The 16,719-nt window shown below is 39.4% G+C and overlaps 3 protein-coding genes across 3 annotated transcripts; all 3 read left to right on the top strand.

The window, feature by feature from the left end:
- Positions 1 to 5,363: 5,363 nt before the first annotated feature.
- Positions 5,364 to 6,621, top strand: LOC113153903 (ferritin, middle subunit-like). Its single transcript, XM_026347797.1, has 4 exons — positions 5,364 to 5,586; positions 5,715 to 5,861; positions 6,115 to 6,240; positions 6,332 to 6,621. The coding sequence occupies exons 1-4, from the start codon at positions 5,485 to 5,487 to the stop codon at positions 6,488 to 6,490; spliced, it is 534 nt and encodes a 177-aa protein (XP_026203582.1). The 5' UTR covers positions 5,364 to 5,484; the 3' UTR covers positions 6,491 to 6,621.
- Positions 6,622 to 9,251: 2,630 nt separating this feature from the next.
- On the top strand, positions 9,252 to 10,578 carry LOC113153857 (ferritin, middle subunit-like). Its single transcript, XM_026347731.1, has 4 exons — positions 9,252 to 9,375; positions 9,637 to 9,783; positions 9,999 to 10,124; positions 10,216 to 10,578. The coding sequence occupies exons 1-4, from the start codon at positions 9,274 to 9,276 to the stop codon at positions 10,372 to 10,374; spliced, it is 534 nt and encodes a 177-aa protein (XP_026203516.1). The 5' UTR covers positions 9,252 to 9,273; the 3' UTR covers positions 10,375 to 10,578.
- A 4,953-nt stretch (positions 10,579 to 15,531) lies between these two features.
- LOC113153840 (ferritin, middle subunit-like) lies at positions 15,532 to 16,719 on the top strand. Its single transcript, XM_026347708.1, has 4 exons — positions 15,532 to 15,660; positions 15,795 to 15,941; positions 16,247 to 16,372; positions 16,463 to 16,719. Exons 1-4 carry the CDS (start codon positions 15,559 to 15,561, stop codon positions 16,619 to 16,621), a joined length of 534 nt encoding a protein of 177 aa, XP_026203493.1. The 5' UTR covers positions 15,532 to 15,558; the 3' UTR covers positions 16,622 to 16,719.

The raw sequence follows: 16,719 nt of genomic DNA, 5'->3' as shown, positions 1-16,719 counted from the left end.
TATTATTTTGCCTTTAAATTTCGCAATTATGGGATTTTTAAATAGTAAATTAGTCTGGTAAGTTACATGTAGAGATTCATATACGAAACCATATTGAAGATCAGCCAAAATAAAATCTATAAGAAAGTGACTACCTTTCATAGAGTAAGTACACCCCATGCCTAAAAACATGATTATGATGCAATTCATATATATTAATATGGTACATTAGAGCATTTAGAGTTAGTTGACACAGAACTGATTCAATGTTGTTTTAGTAGCATGGCTTTAGAGCAAATGGATGCTCAGCCCATATCAATCCACACTGAAATTTGTTAATAATTTGATGGACAGCCTTAAGAAAATTACAGACCTTCATGGTTCTATTGAGTCATTAAAAGGAAAAGATTGTCTAGGGGGAAAAATGCTGAAAATAATAAATACTGTTATTAGGTTTAAGTTATTTTATTTATTAGGTTATTAGGTGTTTTTTTCTCCAGTGTAAATATCTCTTTTTAAAATCATTGTGAATCTTAACTATTCATTATTTCAATAATCTTTTCTAGCCATAGGATGCAAAAAGAACATGGTTAAAACATATATATCTTCACTTACACTTCACCAAGTATAGAGTAATATCCAATCTACCTGTTATCTCTAAAATCCTTGAAAAAGTAGTTTCTTAAAGCAATTACATGACCACTTGTGCAGGAATAACCTGTCGGAAGATTTCCAGCCAGGATTTAAAGTTAATAATAGTACAGAAACAGCACCCTTTAAAGTCACTAACAATCGTCTCTTAGCATCAGACATCTGACTTCTTTCTTGTTAGTGCTGCATTTACCACTATAGATCACAACATTTTATTACACAGACTGGAACATGTCATTGAGATTAAAGAACCAGCACTAGACTTGTTTACATCTTATCTATCACATAGATTGCAGTTTGTGCATGTAAAACACAAAAGTTAGTTTTGGAGTTCTACAGGGTTCTGTGCTTGGACCGATTATTTCACTCTATATGTGATCCCCTTAGGCAATATTATTAGGAAACACTCTATATATTTCCATTACTATGCAGAAGATTCCCCTCCTAGAGGTTCCAAATATAGAATTTTCCTTTTTTCAAAAGTCTATAGTTAGAGATGGCTCAGGTGACTCTGGACCATCCCTTAGCTGCTGCTATAGATTAGTCTACTGATACACCAAGATCCTCTCCTCTCCTCAAGCCCTAAACTATAAAGTGACTTGATATGATCTTGGTTGTGATTTGGTGCTATATAAAGGAAAACTTAATTAAACTAAAATGAAATTTCAGTAAATCATATCAGGTATTTGGTTACTTTGTTATTCTTCCATCCAGGAGAGCAGTGAGGTAAACTCAGAGGACTGCCACCTGATCCCAGTCAGAAGTTTCCTTGGTCACGAGCCTCCTCCCTCTTACTGCTGCACTGATGAAAACAGAACAAAATAGCACAAGGGATAGTGTCAAATCTTTGGATTCCTGAGTCACTATAATGACTCAGCACAGTCTTCAGTTGAACCTCATCCTGACAAAGCACAGACAAAGGTAAGGTTGCTGTCTTAAGTTCTGGGTCACCAAATCTTTGGATTCATGAATCTCTAAAATGAGTCAGCTCAATCTTCAGTTGAACATGATACTGCTCTTTTTCTGGACTCTATAAACGAGTTAAATAGCACAGCACAGCCTGAAGACGGAGGTAAGGATGCTGTATATAGTGCTGGGTCATGAGTAAAATATAATGTGTCATATAAACTGTTTACAGCCACACATTGTGCTGTATTGATAATTGTTTATCTTGCTGAAGCATCAAGTTCTGATTTCTAGTTTGTTTGTGGAATAAATAGCAGCAGACTCAAGAGGAAAATGTGCCCTGATAATAAATCTGAACAGTGCATTTCTTTTTTTTTTTACAAAACTGTTACTTTGTGGTGTTTATACCATGTGAACACAGAACATACAGTAGCATCTTCGAGTGAACATGTGATTAACCAGGTGTGCGCTGTGAGATTGATTTTCAAATAATAACTAGCTCTAAATGATTACTCCAGGTTTGGTCTTGGATTTGAGCTGTGACAAGTGTATTTGCACAATTTGCTGTTTAGTTCGATCCAAATCCTTCACCTTCCTGACGTCAAGAAGAATTCATGCTCTGTCCAATGACTGCCTGGGATTTTCTCAAAACTGGATTACTGCCATTGCACTCAGTCACTGCCATAGCATCAACATGGCACAGCTATCGTTCTCAGTGAAAAAGTGCTCAGTTGTTGTATGTGCCAACCCACACTTAAGTCTTTTTAATTTACCCTCAGAGCAAGAGAGGAGGGACCTGTGGGTTACTTTTATTGTAAATGGACTGGTGCCAGAAAGACTGCCAAAGGTTTTGTATGTCTGTGGACACCACTACATTTTCAACAGCTTCGACAATGAGGGTGCGTTCAACGCTGGGTTTGCATCAAAACTGGGGTTGAAGAAAGGATCAATTCTGACAGTCCGTGATCCACTCCCTACTCCTGCAAAAGTCACAACATTTTTCAGATATTGCTGTGTAGTAACTGAAGTAAATTACCATGTTATGCTAACTGCATGACAGTGCTGGCTGTCTGCAGTTAGCATTTGCGACTGGCATTTTCTTCTACTTAGTTACTATAGTATTACCAACCAATTAGCTAACAGAATCAGTCCACTAACATTAGCCACATGCTAAACTTAGCACAGTTATTTACACAAACTTGTTTACTGACTTTTCAGAACATCCTGATAGAAAGGTTTGTACGTCTGCATTGACCTCTACTGAAAACTGTCTCCATGAAACCAGTGATCTTCTAGGTCTGAGTTCAGCTGAAACAATTGCTCTTGCTCAGTCACTGTATCCAGTGTATCTAAGGACCTCTGTTACCAGGGCAACAAGAAGGATGCTGATACTCAAATACTAATACTGAATACGCTGATACTAAAATAGAATCAATCAGAGCTTCTGTTATCCCCAACTCCTCACCAGTCATAGTTTCACACCCTTTTAGAGAATGCACTTTAAGCAGGTTTCCTCCCATGACCTTATTTGAGCTACTACAAACTGTCTCTAAAATGAAACCGTCGCTTGCTCCCTCTCTCCTGATTATTTTCAATACTTCTCTGTCCACTGGGATTGTGCCAGATTATTTTAAAAGTACATGTGTGCAAAATCTTTTGAGGAACCTGGTCTAGATCCCTCATCCCCTGAAACCTACAGACCAATCTCCAAACTACCCTTCATATCAAAGATTTTAGAAAACTACGTGTCTAAACACTTATTTCTAGCTGCAGACAACTATAACATTTTTGACGAATTTCAATCTGGTTTTTCGCAAACATCACAGCACAGAGACCGCCCTACTGAAGTTAACTAATGACATTCTGTTTGCCTCTGATGCTGGTATGTGCTCTATTCTTGTCCTCCTTGATCTTAATGCTGCTTTTGATGAAGTAGACCACCAAATTTTGTTAGACCGGCTAAAGCACTGGGCTGGAATAGAAGGCACTGCACTGGACTGGTTCTCTTCATAACTGTCCAACAGATCGTCTTGTGTTACCTTGAATAACTACAAGTCGTCTTTTTCTCCAGTAAAGTACGGTGTCCCACAAGGTTGAATGCTGGGGCCAATCTTGTTCTCTTTGCTCCCTTTGGGACATATTATTTGTAAACACTGTGTTTCTTTTCATTGCTATGCTGATGACACTCAGCTGTAAGATCTCTGATCATGGAGGACTGAGTTTCTTACATCACTATATAAATGAGATTAAAAGCTGGATGGCTCAAAATTTCCTGCAGCTGAATTCTGACAAAACAGAAATAGTTGTCATCAGTCCACAACGTGTAGCCAAACACATTCTGCCCTGCACAGATTCTCTCTTAGATAATTCTAAGCCCACTGCAAAAAGTCTTGGTGTTTGGTTTGATAGTAAACTTAACTTTGAGCATCATGTCACAAAGCTTGTCCAGGCATGTTTTTATCACCTTAGAAATATTTCCAAAATACATTCAATTCTATCATTTCATGACACTGAAGTAATCTTACACGCATTTATTTCCTCACGCCTTGACTATTGCAACAGTCTGTTCACCTGTCTCAGCCAGAAATCTATTAATCGGCTCCAGATTGTTCAGAACTCAGCTGCAAGCCTCTTAACTAGAAAAAGAAAATACGATCACATCACTCCTGTATTAGCTTCCCTACACTGGCTGCCAGTATGTTTTAGGATTGATTTTAAGATTTTAATATTAACTTTTAAAGCTCTACATTGCCTTTCCCCCAGCTATTTTAGTACGTAGCCTGAGATCCTCTGGTAGAAATCTTCTGTATGTCCCTGATGTCAGAATGACAACTAGAGGTGACAGAGACTTTTCAGTTAGAGCCCCCAAACTCTGGAACAACTTACCCGAGGAAATAAGATCAGCTGACTCAGTAACATCTTTTAAATCTCTCCTTAAAACATACCTCTACCGGCGAGCCTTTTGTGATCTTCTTTAAACTAAAACAAATCTGTCTTTGGGAAGACTCTCCATTAGATTACAATGTCTTTACGTTGGAACTGGTCTCCCCAAGGACCGATGCGGTAGTTGTTGTGAGTTGTGTTTGTATTACAGTTTTATTTGTATTACTGTTTCCTGCACCCCAAACGGTTGAGGCAGATAGCCGTTTAACTTGAGCCTGGTTTTGCTGGAGGTTTCTTTCCCTAGGGGGAGTTTTTCCTCTCCACTGTTTGCCTAGTGCTTGCTCAAGTTGATCTTGTTGGGCATCATGTGTTTTTGTCTCTCTTGTGAAGCACTTTGTAACATAGCCTGTTTTCATCAACTCTATGAAGAATGTTTTTTTATAGGTAGTCATCTAAAATATTACAGAGACTTCTGGAATATATCAGGGATGTTTTCTATCTTCTGACTGCACTGACCATCTCTGGCCAACACTGTAACGTGTTAGTGTTTCATTACTCAGTATAACCTTGATTAAAAGAAAAGAAAGTAATGGTTCTGGTAAGATTAAATTTAGTAAACCTAAATCTTAATGTGGGTTATTATCATCATACATCACAGATCATTGTTATATATATATATATATACATATAAATTACACTAAAAACTTATATATTGATACTGATATTTTCATTTCAATAAGATGAAGTTAGTTGTCCCTAGAACCTGCAGAAGTGCTTTGTCATTGCAAGTGACTGATGTTAACACGTCAGAATAAATTAATGTAGTCCCATGTTACCTGAGCTCAGTGATTGGCTGAAATGTGCAGAGTCATGTTATCTCTGACCAATTCAACAGGGAGGTATAAACACAGGTGGTGACTCCTCTGCTGTTTCACACCAGGGAAGAAACACAAAGGAGTTCTTGCTTCAACAGCGATTGAACGGAACTTCTGCCTTCGACCTGCTTTTTCCAGCTACTCAGTCTTTTGGAAGCAACTGTTCTTTTGAACACTACTAGAAGCTGAAATGGAGTCCCAAGTGCGTCAGAACTACCACCGCGACTGCGAGGCCGCCATCAATAAGATGGTCAACATGGAGCTGTTTGCCTCCTACACCTACACTTCCATGGTGAGAACAAATGTGCCAAATATGTGTGTAAAAGCTTTCTGTTGATAATGTCTTCTTGCTACTTGTTTTTGTGTGAGTCACTTAGAGAGTTGATGAGAGTCTTTGTCTTGTTTTCCATTATGTCCCAGGGCTTTTACTTCTCCCGTGATGATGTGGCCCTCCCAGGCTTCGCCCATTTCTTCAAGGAAGAGAGTCATGAAGAGAGGGAGCACGCTGAGAAGCTGCTGTCCTTCCAGAACAAGAGAGGAGGACGCGTCTTCCTCCAGGATGTCAAGGTCAGTACAGACTGGAGAACTGATACAAAGAAACTGTATCAGTTAGAATACTGTGTATTAATAAAGCTCAATTGGGACTGTATTCATTGATTTCTTTGTTGGCTAACAAATAATGGTAATTCTTTAAAATTGACGAGACAGAGATTAAGCGAAAGTAGCATTACTGAAGAATGAGAACATAGTACAATGTTTACACAAGGTTTAATGTTGTTAGGTTTCAGTCTGCTGTAATGAAATGTTTGTTCTTCCATAGAAACCAGATCGTGATGAGTGGGGCAGTGGACTGGAGGCCATGCAGTGTGCCCTGCAGCTGGAGAAGAACGTCAACCAGGCTCTGCTGGACCTGCACAAACTGGCCACTCAGCACCAGGACCCTCATGTAAGTTAGATGAAGAGTGTCTTAATGCTCAGATCAGAGATTCATTAGTATCATAAACAAACCAGTAAGTGTTGTCTCCTCTTGTCCTCAGCTGTGTGACTTCCTGGAGAGCCACTACCTGAACGAACAGGTGGAGATGATCAAGAAACTGGGCGACTACATCACCAACCTCACCAAGATGGATGCCAACAAGAACAAGATGGCTGAGTACCTGTTTGACAAGCACACCCTGGATGGTGGCAAGAGCTAAACAGAGTCTGAACATCACAGACTTCTGCTCCAGTTCAATCACTCAACATAATCTTCTATGTGATCTGTTCAACTCAAGTTCTCGTATGTTGTAGTGGAGTTACTGTTTGTTTGAAATGTCATATGAAGGGTGGATGTTAGCATGTTCCAGCTTTGTCCTTTTCCTCTTTGTGACATTTTTAACAAACATTCTGACCTGTTGATGTGAATAAATATTTTGAGCTGGATTCTGGTGTCTGTCTGCATCTTTTATTACCTGACCACAGTTATCTTAAAATAATATATTAGAAATCTAAATAGATCGTTATCATATTCACATCATCATCACTCACTTATTACTGATACCAGGTTCTTTTCCTATTATGCAGAAACCCATAATGATGACAGCAGTGTAAACAGACAGAGCTTCACTCCTAAATAACTGTGCCAATGCAGGAGTTAATCAGTAGCCTATTATTGATCAGCCACACATCCCAACATGATCCATGTTTTATCTACAGCCTGCACTCTGCACCTCTAACAGCAGTCAGCTGTAAGCCTCAATATTAATTTAACATTAATTTAACATACACAGATACATATGTACAAAATATATGCAGTTCCGTTATGGGACAGGACACATTCTGGTTAAAACATGCAATTTACTGTAAATCATATCAGGTCATTTAGTTCCTTTGTTATTCTTCCATCCAGCAGAGCAGTGAGGTAAACTCAGAGGACTGCTCCATGATCCCAGTCAGACATTTCCTTGGTCACAAGCCTCCTCGTTTCCCACTGCTGCACTGATTCCTGAGTAATTATAATGACTCAACTCAATCTACAGTTGAACTTCATCCTGAAGCACACAACCTGATGACCCCCCACTGCCTAATGTGGGGGTCAATTAAAGTATAATGTGCTGTAATGACAAGTGTTTATCTTGCAGAAGCATCCGATTTGTTTGTGGAGTAAACTGTCCATGCACGACAGCTTATGCTGATTTTCTGCAGACTCAAGAGGAAAATGTGTGATAGTAAATCTGAAATGTGCAGATTTAGATTCTCATCTTATATATTTGTGGTGTGTAGATCTCTCAGTGTAGCCCAACTGTTTATCTTTCTAAGCTAATCTTTGTTAAACCCTCCTACTTACTGGCTGCATGTCTCACGTTGAGAACACCTGCCCACATAGCTATATTCTGATCATTAGGATTTATACTTTTGTAGATCATATTTTAGTTTAGAATTTCAGCTTTTATTTGATGGTATGGTCTGATCTGTGGACTATTAAAGTCTTTTAGAACCAGCTGACCTCTGTTTGCTACAGTAGATGATAATGAAAAGAGTCGAACACCAGCGACACCTGTGCACCAACTTACATAAAGTCATTGATTGCTGTTCTTTTGCAGTGTCACTTCATGATCTTCCTCATCTACAGCTGCAAGTCTTGTGTCTCATTGACTCTCCCCTGACTTCGTGGAACATGGACTACCTCACCAACCACCCACAGTACGTCTGCCTGCAGGACTGTGTCTGACACTGATCTGTAGCACAGGTGCTCCACAGGGGACAGTTCTGTCTTCATTTCTCTTCACCCTGTACACCTCAGACTTCAGGTACAACTCAGAGTCCTTGCATCTCCAGAAGTTCTCTGATGACTCTGCAGTTGTAGGATGTATTCAGGGTGGAGACGTCACAAAGTACCAGGGAGAGGTGGAACATTTTGTGGACTGGTGTGGACTGAACCATCTTCAGACTAAACAAACTGATCAGGAGGGCTGGCTCTGTTCTGGGGGTGGAGCTGGACCCCCTACATGTTGTAGCTGACTGGAGGATGCTGTCCAAACTCCTCTCAATCCTGGAAAATCCCTCCCACCCACCACAAACGTGCACCATCAATCTTTACAACTCCTCCCTCCTCTGTAAGGGGTGGGGGTACTGACAATTGTTTGTCATATATCTGTTGTTGTTCAACCCTGGACTACAATGATTGACCCATTTAATTCATCTATTCTCATTCATCTCACAAATTCTGTATTTATATTGAGTTTTCTGTATTGATGTTATTCTGTATTTATGTTGAGTTTTATTCTGTATTTATGTTGGTGTGGATCTTTTCTGGTTGTGGTTCCCTTTCTTTCTGTCTGTGTTGAGAACAACTGTAACAAAGCAAAACAATTTCCCTCTGGGATTATCAAAGTTTTTTGAATCTGGAAAAAACTGTTTGGACAAGATTTATTCCATGAATTGTAGTGAATAATGAATAAATTTGGACATTTTATTACATGTATTTAGGTTTTACTGTGTTTGTTGGAGTATTTAAAAACTAAAGATTAAAAACTAAAGTTTGTGCTTAACAAAAAACATGGCACCTTCCTAGATCATTTCTCCACATATATATAAATTAAACAAAAAAATCTTAATATTTTCATTCCTATAAGATTAAGTTAGTTGTCCCTAGAACCTGCAGAAGTGCTTTGTCATTGCAGATGACTAATGTTAATAAATCAGAATAAATTAATGTAGTCCCATGTTACCTGAGCTTGGTGATTGGCTGAAATGTGCAGAGTCATGTTATCTCTCACCAACTCAACAGGGAGGTATAAACACAGGTGGTGACTCCTCTGCTGTTTCACACGAGGGAAGAAACACAAAGGAGTTCTTGCTTCAACAGTGATTGAACGGAACTTCTACCTTCGACCTGCTTTTTCCAGCTACTCTACTACTGAACCTTTTTCTACTTGAACACTACTAAAAGCTCTATTTTTGTCCAATTATGTAAAAAAAAGGCAAAACACCAGCTGAAATGGAGTCCCAAGTGCGTCAGAACTACCATCGCGACTGCGAGGGCGCCATCAACAGGATGGTCAACATGGAGCTGTTTGCCTCCTACACCTACACTTCCATGGTGAGAACAACGACACTTTATCTGCTACTTGTAGCAGTATGCAATAAATGTATGTGTTGTGTGCACTTTGTAGTATATTCTCATATCATCTATTTTATGATTTGTCTGTGTCTAAACCAACTAGACTCTGAAATGTCATTACAGATGTGCTAACAGTGTATCTCTGTTTGTCACAGTGTTTGTATTTTTATTTCACCAAATAACAATGATGACTTTTTCTAGTAAAATTTTTGTATTGTCACCGCTTGTGTCCCCTCACAGGGCTTTTACTTCTGCCGTGATGATGTGGCCCTCCCAGGCTTCGCCCATTTCTTCAAGGAAGAGAGTCATGAAGAGAGGGAGCACGCTGAGAAGCTGCTGTCCTTCCAGAACAAGAGAGGAGGACGCATCTTCCTCCAGGACGTCAAGGTCAGTACAGACTGGAGAACTGGGCTGTTATGACATGTCAGTGGCTTGGGTCAGAGGAACCTGGGATTAATATGCAGTGTTGTGCCACATGTTTTCTCCCATTTGACCCACTGAGAAGTGATGGAGACCAGCATTGATTGAGAACACGGTTTGTCAACAAAGTTGAATATAGTGAGGTTTCAGTCTGCTGTAATTAAATCTTTGTTCTACCATAGAAACCAGATCGTAATGAGTGGGGCAGTGGACTGGAGGCCATGCAGTGTGCCCTGCAGCTGGAGAAGAACGTCAACCAGGCTCTGCTGGACCTGCACAAACTGGCCTCTGACCATCAGGACCCTCATGTAAGTTAGATGAAGAGTGTCTTAATGCTCAGATCAGAGATTCATTAGTATCATAAACAAACCAGTAAGTGTTGTCTCCTCTTGTCCTCAGCTGTGTGACTTCCTGGAGAGCCACTACCTGAACGAACAGGTGGAGATGATCAAGAAACTGGGCGACCACATCACCAACCTCACCAAGATGGATGCTGACAAGGACAAGATGGCTGAGTACCTGTTTGACAAGCACACCCTGGATGGTGGCAAGAGCTAAACAGAGTCTGAACATCACAGACTTCTGCTCCAGTTCAATCACTCAACATAATCTTCTATGTGATCTGTTCAACTAAAGTTCTCGTATGTTGTAGTGGAGTTACTGTTTGTTTGAAATGTCATATGAAGGGTGGATGTTAACATGTTCCAGCTTTGTCCTTTTCCTCTTTGTGACATTTTTAACAAACATTCTGATCTTTTAATCTTAATAAATATTTTGAGCTGGATTTTTTTGTCTGCCTGCATCTATTATAACCTGCTCTAACTCAGTACAGAAGGGATGTATAGACACTCCATCATGAAACCAATCAATTATTATTTTGCCTTTAAATCGTGCAAGCATGGAACTTTTAAATAGTAAATTAGTCTGGTAAGTTATATGTAGAGATTCATATGCGAAACCATATTAAGGATCAGCAAAAATTACATCTATATGAAGGTTAATATCTTAAATAGACAAATAATTCAATACTGTTCTGTCAGAAACAAAACTTAAACTAAAACTTATTTTAGTAGCATGACTATAGACCAAATGGATGGTTAGCCCATATCAATTCAAACTGAAATTTGTTAATAATTGGATGGACAGCCTTAAGAAAATTAAAGACCTTCATGGTTCTATTGAGTAATTAAAAGGAAAAGAAAGTCTAGGAAAAATTGCTAAAATAAAAACCTGAATAAATTATCATTTTACAGCCATTATCACATTCATTATTTCAATAATATATTTTATAGCCATAGTATAGAAACAGAACACAGAACACATTCTGGTTAAAACATTTTCACCTTCTCTTGACCAATTATAGACCAATATCCGATCTACCTATTATCTCTAAAATCCACGAAAAGTTAAAGCAATGACCACCTTTCCAGTCAAGATTAGAAGTTCATTATAGTACAGAAACAGCACTATTTTAAGTCACTAACAATCTTCTCTTAGTATCAGACACCTGACTTCTCTCTGTATTCGCCTTGTTAGTGCTGCATTCAACACTATAGATAGACTATATCTATATTAGAATATAGATAGACATTTTATTACACACACTGGAACATATCAATGAGATCAAAGAAACAGCAATAGACGTGTTTTTGTCTTATTTATCACATAGATTGCAGTTTGTGTCACTATCCCAGCCTCCTTGCTGCCTGTCTTTCCCCCAAGCCCTTGTTTGGACAACTTCCTGTTCCTTCCTCCCAGCCTAATTACCCTCACTTACCTGATTGGCTGCACCTGGTTTCCCCCTGGACTACATATACAGACCTGCTCACCTTCCTCCCCTGTCAGATAGTCTGACCTCAATCCTTGAGTAGACCTATCCAGCGTTTCATTTGGACTGACATTTATTGATAAATGGACTCTGCCTGCGCTGGACCTTGCCTTCTTGCCTGACCCACTGGAACTAAGAGTTTTTCCCTCCTGCTCTGTGTTCTCCTTGTCCTCCTTCCCTTGCTCACAGTACTGGACCTGTTCCTGCTCCTTCCTGTTTCCCCTTCCTGGACCTGCACCCCTTCTACCCAGTCTCTACCTGATTCCCCTCACTGACTGACCCTGCTGTGTATGACCTGGATTGCCCCTGACCATAGCCTGCTGGATTTATTGTTGTTCTGACCCTGTACCTATCACCGGGCTTTATTAGCACACTGTGTATTGAACTTTGGATTTTGTCATCATAATCTGTATTTGGATTTGGACTGTTTCCCCCATCATACTTCTGCAAACCTGTTATCACTCTCCTGGACTCATTACACTGTTGCCAGCTGCCAATTCCCGGCATTCACTGTCTCCATCTGGTCCACGTGCTCTCTGTTGGTCGGCCATATTGGCTGTGATGTCACACCACCACTTCCTATCACTAACTACTTTCGGCTCACCCAGATCTCCACACTCATTCTGCACTGACAAGTTTACTACAAGTATCCATCTGACTTATTCCCTTGTACCCTTGTTGTTAACAAAAACCTTGAAAACTCTTCCTGTACTCTGTTTTATCTCTGGTCATGGAGTCCTTCATCCAGCTCGTGACAGTTGTGCATGTTAATGAGGAGCCTTCCATGCACACAAAAGTTAGTTTTGGAGTTCCACAGGGTTCTGTGCTTGGACAGATTCTTTTGAATTTATTTGTAAATCCCTTCGGAAATATTATTAGGAAACACTCTATACATTTCCATTTCTATGCAATTAGAGTTTATAAAAACTTCCTTTTTTCAAAAGCCTATAGTTAGAGCTCTGGCTAAGCTGACTCTGGACCATCTCTTCCCTGCTGCTATAGATTAGTCTATTAATACACCAAGATCCTCTCCTCTCTTCTCCCTCCTCTCCTCTCCCTCCTGAAGCCTTACACTGTAAAGTGCCTTGATATGATCTTGGTTGTGATTTGGTGCTATATAAATAAAAACTAAATGAAACTAAAATGAAATTTCAGTAAATCATATCAGGTATTTGGTTACTTTGTTATTCTTCCATCCAGCAGAGCAGTGAGGTAAACTCAGAGGACTGCCACCTGATCCCAGTCAGAAGTTTCCTTGGTCACGAGCCTCCTCCCTCTTACTGCTGCACTGATGAAAACAGAACAAAATAGCACAAGGGATAGTGTCAAATCTTTGGATTCCTGAGTCACTATAATGACTCAGCACAGTCTTCATTTGAACCTCATCCTGACAAAGCACAGACAAAGGTAAGGTTGCTGTCTAAAGTGCTGGGTCACCAAATCTTTGGATTCATGAATCTCTAAAATGAGTCAGCTCAATCTTCAGTTGAACATGATACTGCTCTTTTTCTGGACTCTCTAAACGAGTTAAATAGCACAGCACAGCCTGAAGACGGAGGTAAGGATGCAGTATAAAGTGCTGGGTCATGAGTAAAATAATAATAATAATAAATGATAATGTGTCATATAAACTGTGTAAAGCCACACATTGTGCTGTATTGATAATTGTTTATCTTGCTGAAGCATCAAGTTCTGATTACTAGTTTGTTTGTGGAATAAACAGTAAATGCATGACAGCTTAAGCTGATTATCAGCAGACTCAAGAGGAAATGTGCCCTGATAATAAATCTGAACAGTGCAGTTCTTTATACTAATCTGTTACATTATGGCATTTTTACCATGTGAACACAGAACATACAGTAGCATCTTCGAATGAACATGTGATTAACCAGGTCTGCTCTGTGAGATTGATTTTCAAATAATAACTAGCTATCATTGACTACTCCAGGTTTGGTCTTGGATTTGAGCTGTGACAAGTGTATTTGTTGGTATAAAGGATAAATGAACATGTCTGTTGGAGGAAAGCAAGTAATTTTGAATGTGACACAACAATCTAAGGCATTGCATAAATATTGGGAAGAATCAAAACTACAATTGGAATGTCTTGAAAAAGAAACAAACCACTTGTGCACTGAGCAACATCCACAGAACGGGTCAGTAAAGTAAACCAACACCAGCTGATGACAGAAGCATTGTGAGAGCTGTAAACAAACCAACTAAAACAATTGTCACCAGCAATCACCTGTTAATACCATTAAAGTTTCCCTATTATGCAAAATCCATGGTTTGTTCAATGCTGGGTTTGCGTCAAAGCTGAGGTTGAAGCAGGGGTCAATTCCAACAGTCTGTGATCCACTTGCTGCTCTTTCAACAGTAAGTACAATTTTGATATATTGCTGTGTAGTAACTGTAGTGAATTGTTATGTTATGCTAACTGCATTAAATCAGCATCAGGATTAAAAATACCCACTACTTATTTGTTTGTCTCTCATAGTAGAGGATATGTAAATCATGGATCATCTTTGAGAAGGTTTTTGCGGACCTGTCACCAGAGGACCTGTGTGCACAGAGTGAGCAACCAGACAAGTACGAGGTCATTGCCAACTGAGTGTCCTGATGCAGTGAGGTGGTCTTAATTTGCTGTGAATCCACGAACCACACTGACCGAAATAACAGTTTATTTCCTGCATCCAGGACTGTACTGTACTGTAGCAGCATAAAGTTACTTTGCAAAACGAACAGGCTTTTAATACACAAACCAAGCTGAATTCATCATTGACAAATATTACCAGTTAATATACGTATCCTACTTAGAGACAAGCTAATGTTACTTTCCACTACTTACAAGTGTTTTAATATGAACCATGATACAAATAAAACAGAGCAGAGTTAGCCCGCCGTTATGCAAATAAAAATGTTTGTCTACATGGACCTTTGCTGAAAACTGTCTCCATGAAACCAGTGATCTGGTCTAAAACTATTTGTATAAAACATTCAACATTTTTAGAAAGATTTTTAGCCTGTTTTCATCCATTCTATGAAGAATGTTTTTTTATAGGTAGTCATCTAAAATATTACAGAGATTTCTGGAATATATCAGGGATGTTTTCTATCTTCTGACTGCACTGACCATCTCTGGCCAACACTGTAACATGTTAACGTTTCATTACTCAGTATTAACCTTGATGAAAAGAAGAAATGATAAGCTACTCTGGAAGAGAGAATGGAAGTGATGGTTCAGCTAAGATTAAATTTAGTAAACCTAAATCTCAGTGTGGTTTATTATAGCCTTTTAGTGTTTGCTTGTTCTTTTGCAGTGTCACTTCATGATCTTCCTCATCTACAGCTGCAAGTCTTTGCCTTCATGTGTTCAGACATTAAAGACAGTTTGGACAAGATTTATTGAATTGTAATGAATTCAACATCAGAGTAATTATTTAAAATAGTCAACAGTTTTCCTTTGATGTGTTTAGTATATGTACATATAAAGAGATATGGTTACATCACAGATCATTGTTATATATATATATATACATATAAATTACACTAAAAACTTATGTATTGATACTGATATTTTCATTTCAATAAGATGAAGTTAATTGTCCCTAGAACCTGCAGAAGTGCTTTGTCATTGCAAGTGACTGATGTTAACACGTCAGAATAAATTAATGTAGTCCCATGTTACCTGAGCTCAGTGATTGGCTGAAATGTGCAGAGTCATGTTATCTCTCACCAACTCAACAGGGAGGTATAAACACAGGTGGTGACTGCTCTGCTGTTTCACACCAGGGAAGAAACACAAAGGAGTTCTTGCTTCAACAGTGATTGAACGGAACTTCTGCCTTCGACTTGCTTTTTCCAGCTACTCAGTCTTTTGGAAGCAACTGTTCTTTTGAACACTACTAGAAGCTGTAATGGAGTCCCAAGTGCGTCAGAACTACCACCGCGACTGCGAGGCCGCCATCAATAAGATGGTCAACATGGAGCTGTTTGCCTCCTACACCTACACTTCCATGGTGGGAACAAATGTGCCAAATATGTGTGTAATATGCTTTCTGTTGATAATGTCTTCTTGCTACTTGTTTTTGTGTGAGTCACTTAGAGAGTTGATGAGAGTCTTTGTCTTGTTTCCCATTGTGTTCCCTCACAGGGCTTTTACTTCTCCCGTGATGATGTGGCCCTCCCAGGCTTCGCCCATTTCTTCAAGCATGAGAGTCATGAAGAGAGGGAGCACGCTGAGAAGCTGCTGTCCTTCCAGAACAAGAGAGGAGGACGCATCTTCCTCCAGGACGTCAAGGTCAGTACAGACTGGAGAACTGATACAAAAAAACTGTATCAGTTACAATACTGTGTATTAATAAAGTCCACAGCTTCAATGTTACAGCATTTTATTTTACCAATAATAAAGCTCAAATGTTTATATTCAACATGCTAAATTTGGACTGCATTTATTGATTTGAACAAATAATGGTAATCCTCAAAATTGACAGAGATTGAGCAAAAGTAGCATTACTGAAGAATGAGAACATAGTACAATGTTTACACAAGGTTTAATGTGGTGAGGTTTCAGTCTGCTGTAATGAAATGTTTGTTCTTCCATAGAAACCAGATCGTAATGAGTGGGGCAGTGGACTGGAGGCCATGCAGTGTGCCCTGCAGCTGGAGAAGAACGTCAACCAGGCTCTGCTGGACCTGCACAAACTGGCCACTCAGCACCAGGACCCTCATGTAAGTTAGATGAAGAGTGTCTTAATGCTCAGATCAGAGATTCATTAGTATCATAAACAAACAGTAAGTGTTGTCTCCTCTTGTCCTCAGCTGTGTGACTTCCTGGAGAGCCACTACCTGAACGAACAGGTGGAGATGATCAAGAAACTGGGCGACTACATCACCAACCTCACCAAGATGGATGCCGACAAGGACAAGATGGCTGAGTACCTGTTTGACAAGCACACCCTGGATGGTGGCAAGAGCTAAACAGAGTCTGAACATCACAGACTTCTGCTCCAGTTCAATCACTCAACATAATCTTCTATGTGATCTGTTCAACTCAAGTTCTCGTATGTTGTAGTGGA

This window comes from Anabas testudineus, chromosome 8, assembly GCF_900324465.2.
Source record: "Anabas testudineus chromosome 8, fAnaTes1.2, whole genome shotgun sequence".
NCBI lineage: Eukaryota > Metazoa > Chordata > Actinopteri > Anabantiformes > Anabantidae > Anabas > Anabas testudineus.
Note: the sequence above shows the minus strand (reverse complement) of the source record. Positions and strands in the feature narration are given on the sequence as shown.

Excerpts from the sequence above, each read along its gene's own strand:
- LOC113153903 (XM_026347797.1), top strand. The coding sequence starts at position 5,485 with ATGGAGTCCCAAGTGCGTCAGAACTACCACCGCGACTGCGAGGCCGCC. Across the intron at positions 5,862-6,114 it reads TCTTCCTCCAGGATGTCAAG|AAACCAGATCGTGATGAGTG; the intron begins GTCAGTACAGAC and ends GTTCTTCCATAG. Across the intron at positions 6,241-6,331 it reads CTCAGCACCAGGACCCTCAT|CTGTGTGACTTCCTGGAGAG; the intron begins GTAAGTTAGATG and ends TCTTGTCCTCAG.
- LOC113153857 (XM_026347731.1), top strand. The coding sequence starts at position 9,274 with ATGGAGTCCCAAGTGCGTCAGAACTACCATCGCGACTGCGAGGGCGCC. Across the intron at positions 9,376-9,636 it reads CCTACACCTACACTTCCATG|GGCTTTTACTTCTGCCGTGA; the intron begins GTGAGAACAACG and ends GTCCCCTCACAG. Across the intron at positions 9,784-9,998 it reads TCTTCCTCCAGGACGTCAAG|AAACCAGATCGTAATGAGTG; the intron begins GTCAGTACAGAC and ends GTTCTACCATAG.
- LOC113153840 (XM_026347708.1), top strand. The coding sequence starts at position 15,559 with ATGGAGTCCCAAGTGCGTCAGAACTACCACCGCGACTGCGAGGCCGCC. Across the intron at positions 15,661-15,794 it reads CCTACACCTACACTTCCATG|GGCTTTTACTTCTCCCGTGA; the intron begins GTGGGAACAAAT and ends GTTCCCTCACAG. Across the intron at positions 15,942-16,246 it reads TCTTCCTCCAGGACGTCAAG|AAACCAGATCGTAATGAGTG; the intron begins GTCAGTACAGAC and ends GTTCTTCCATAG.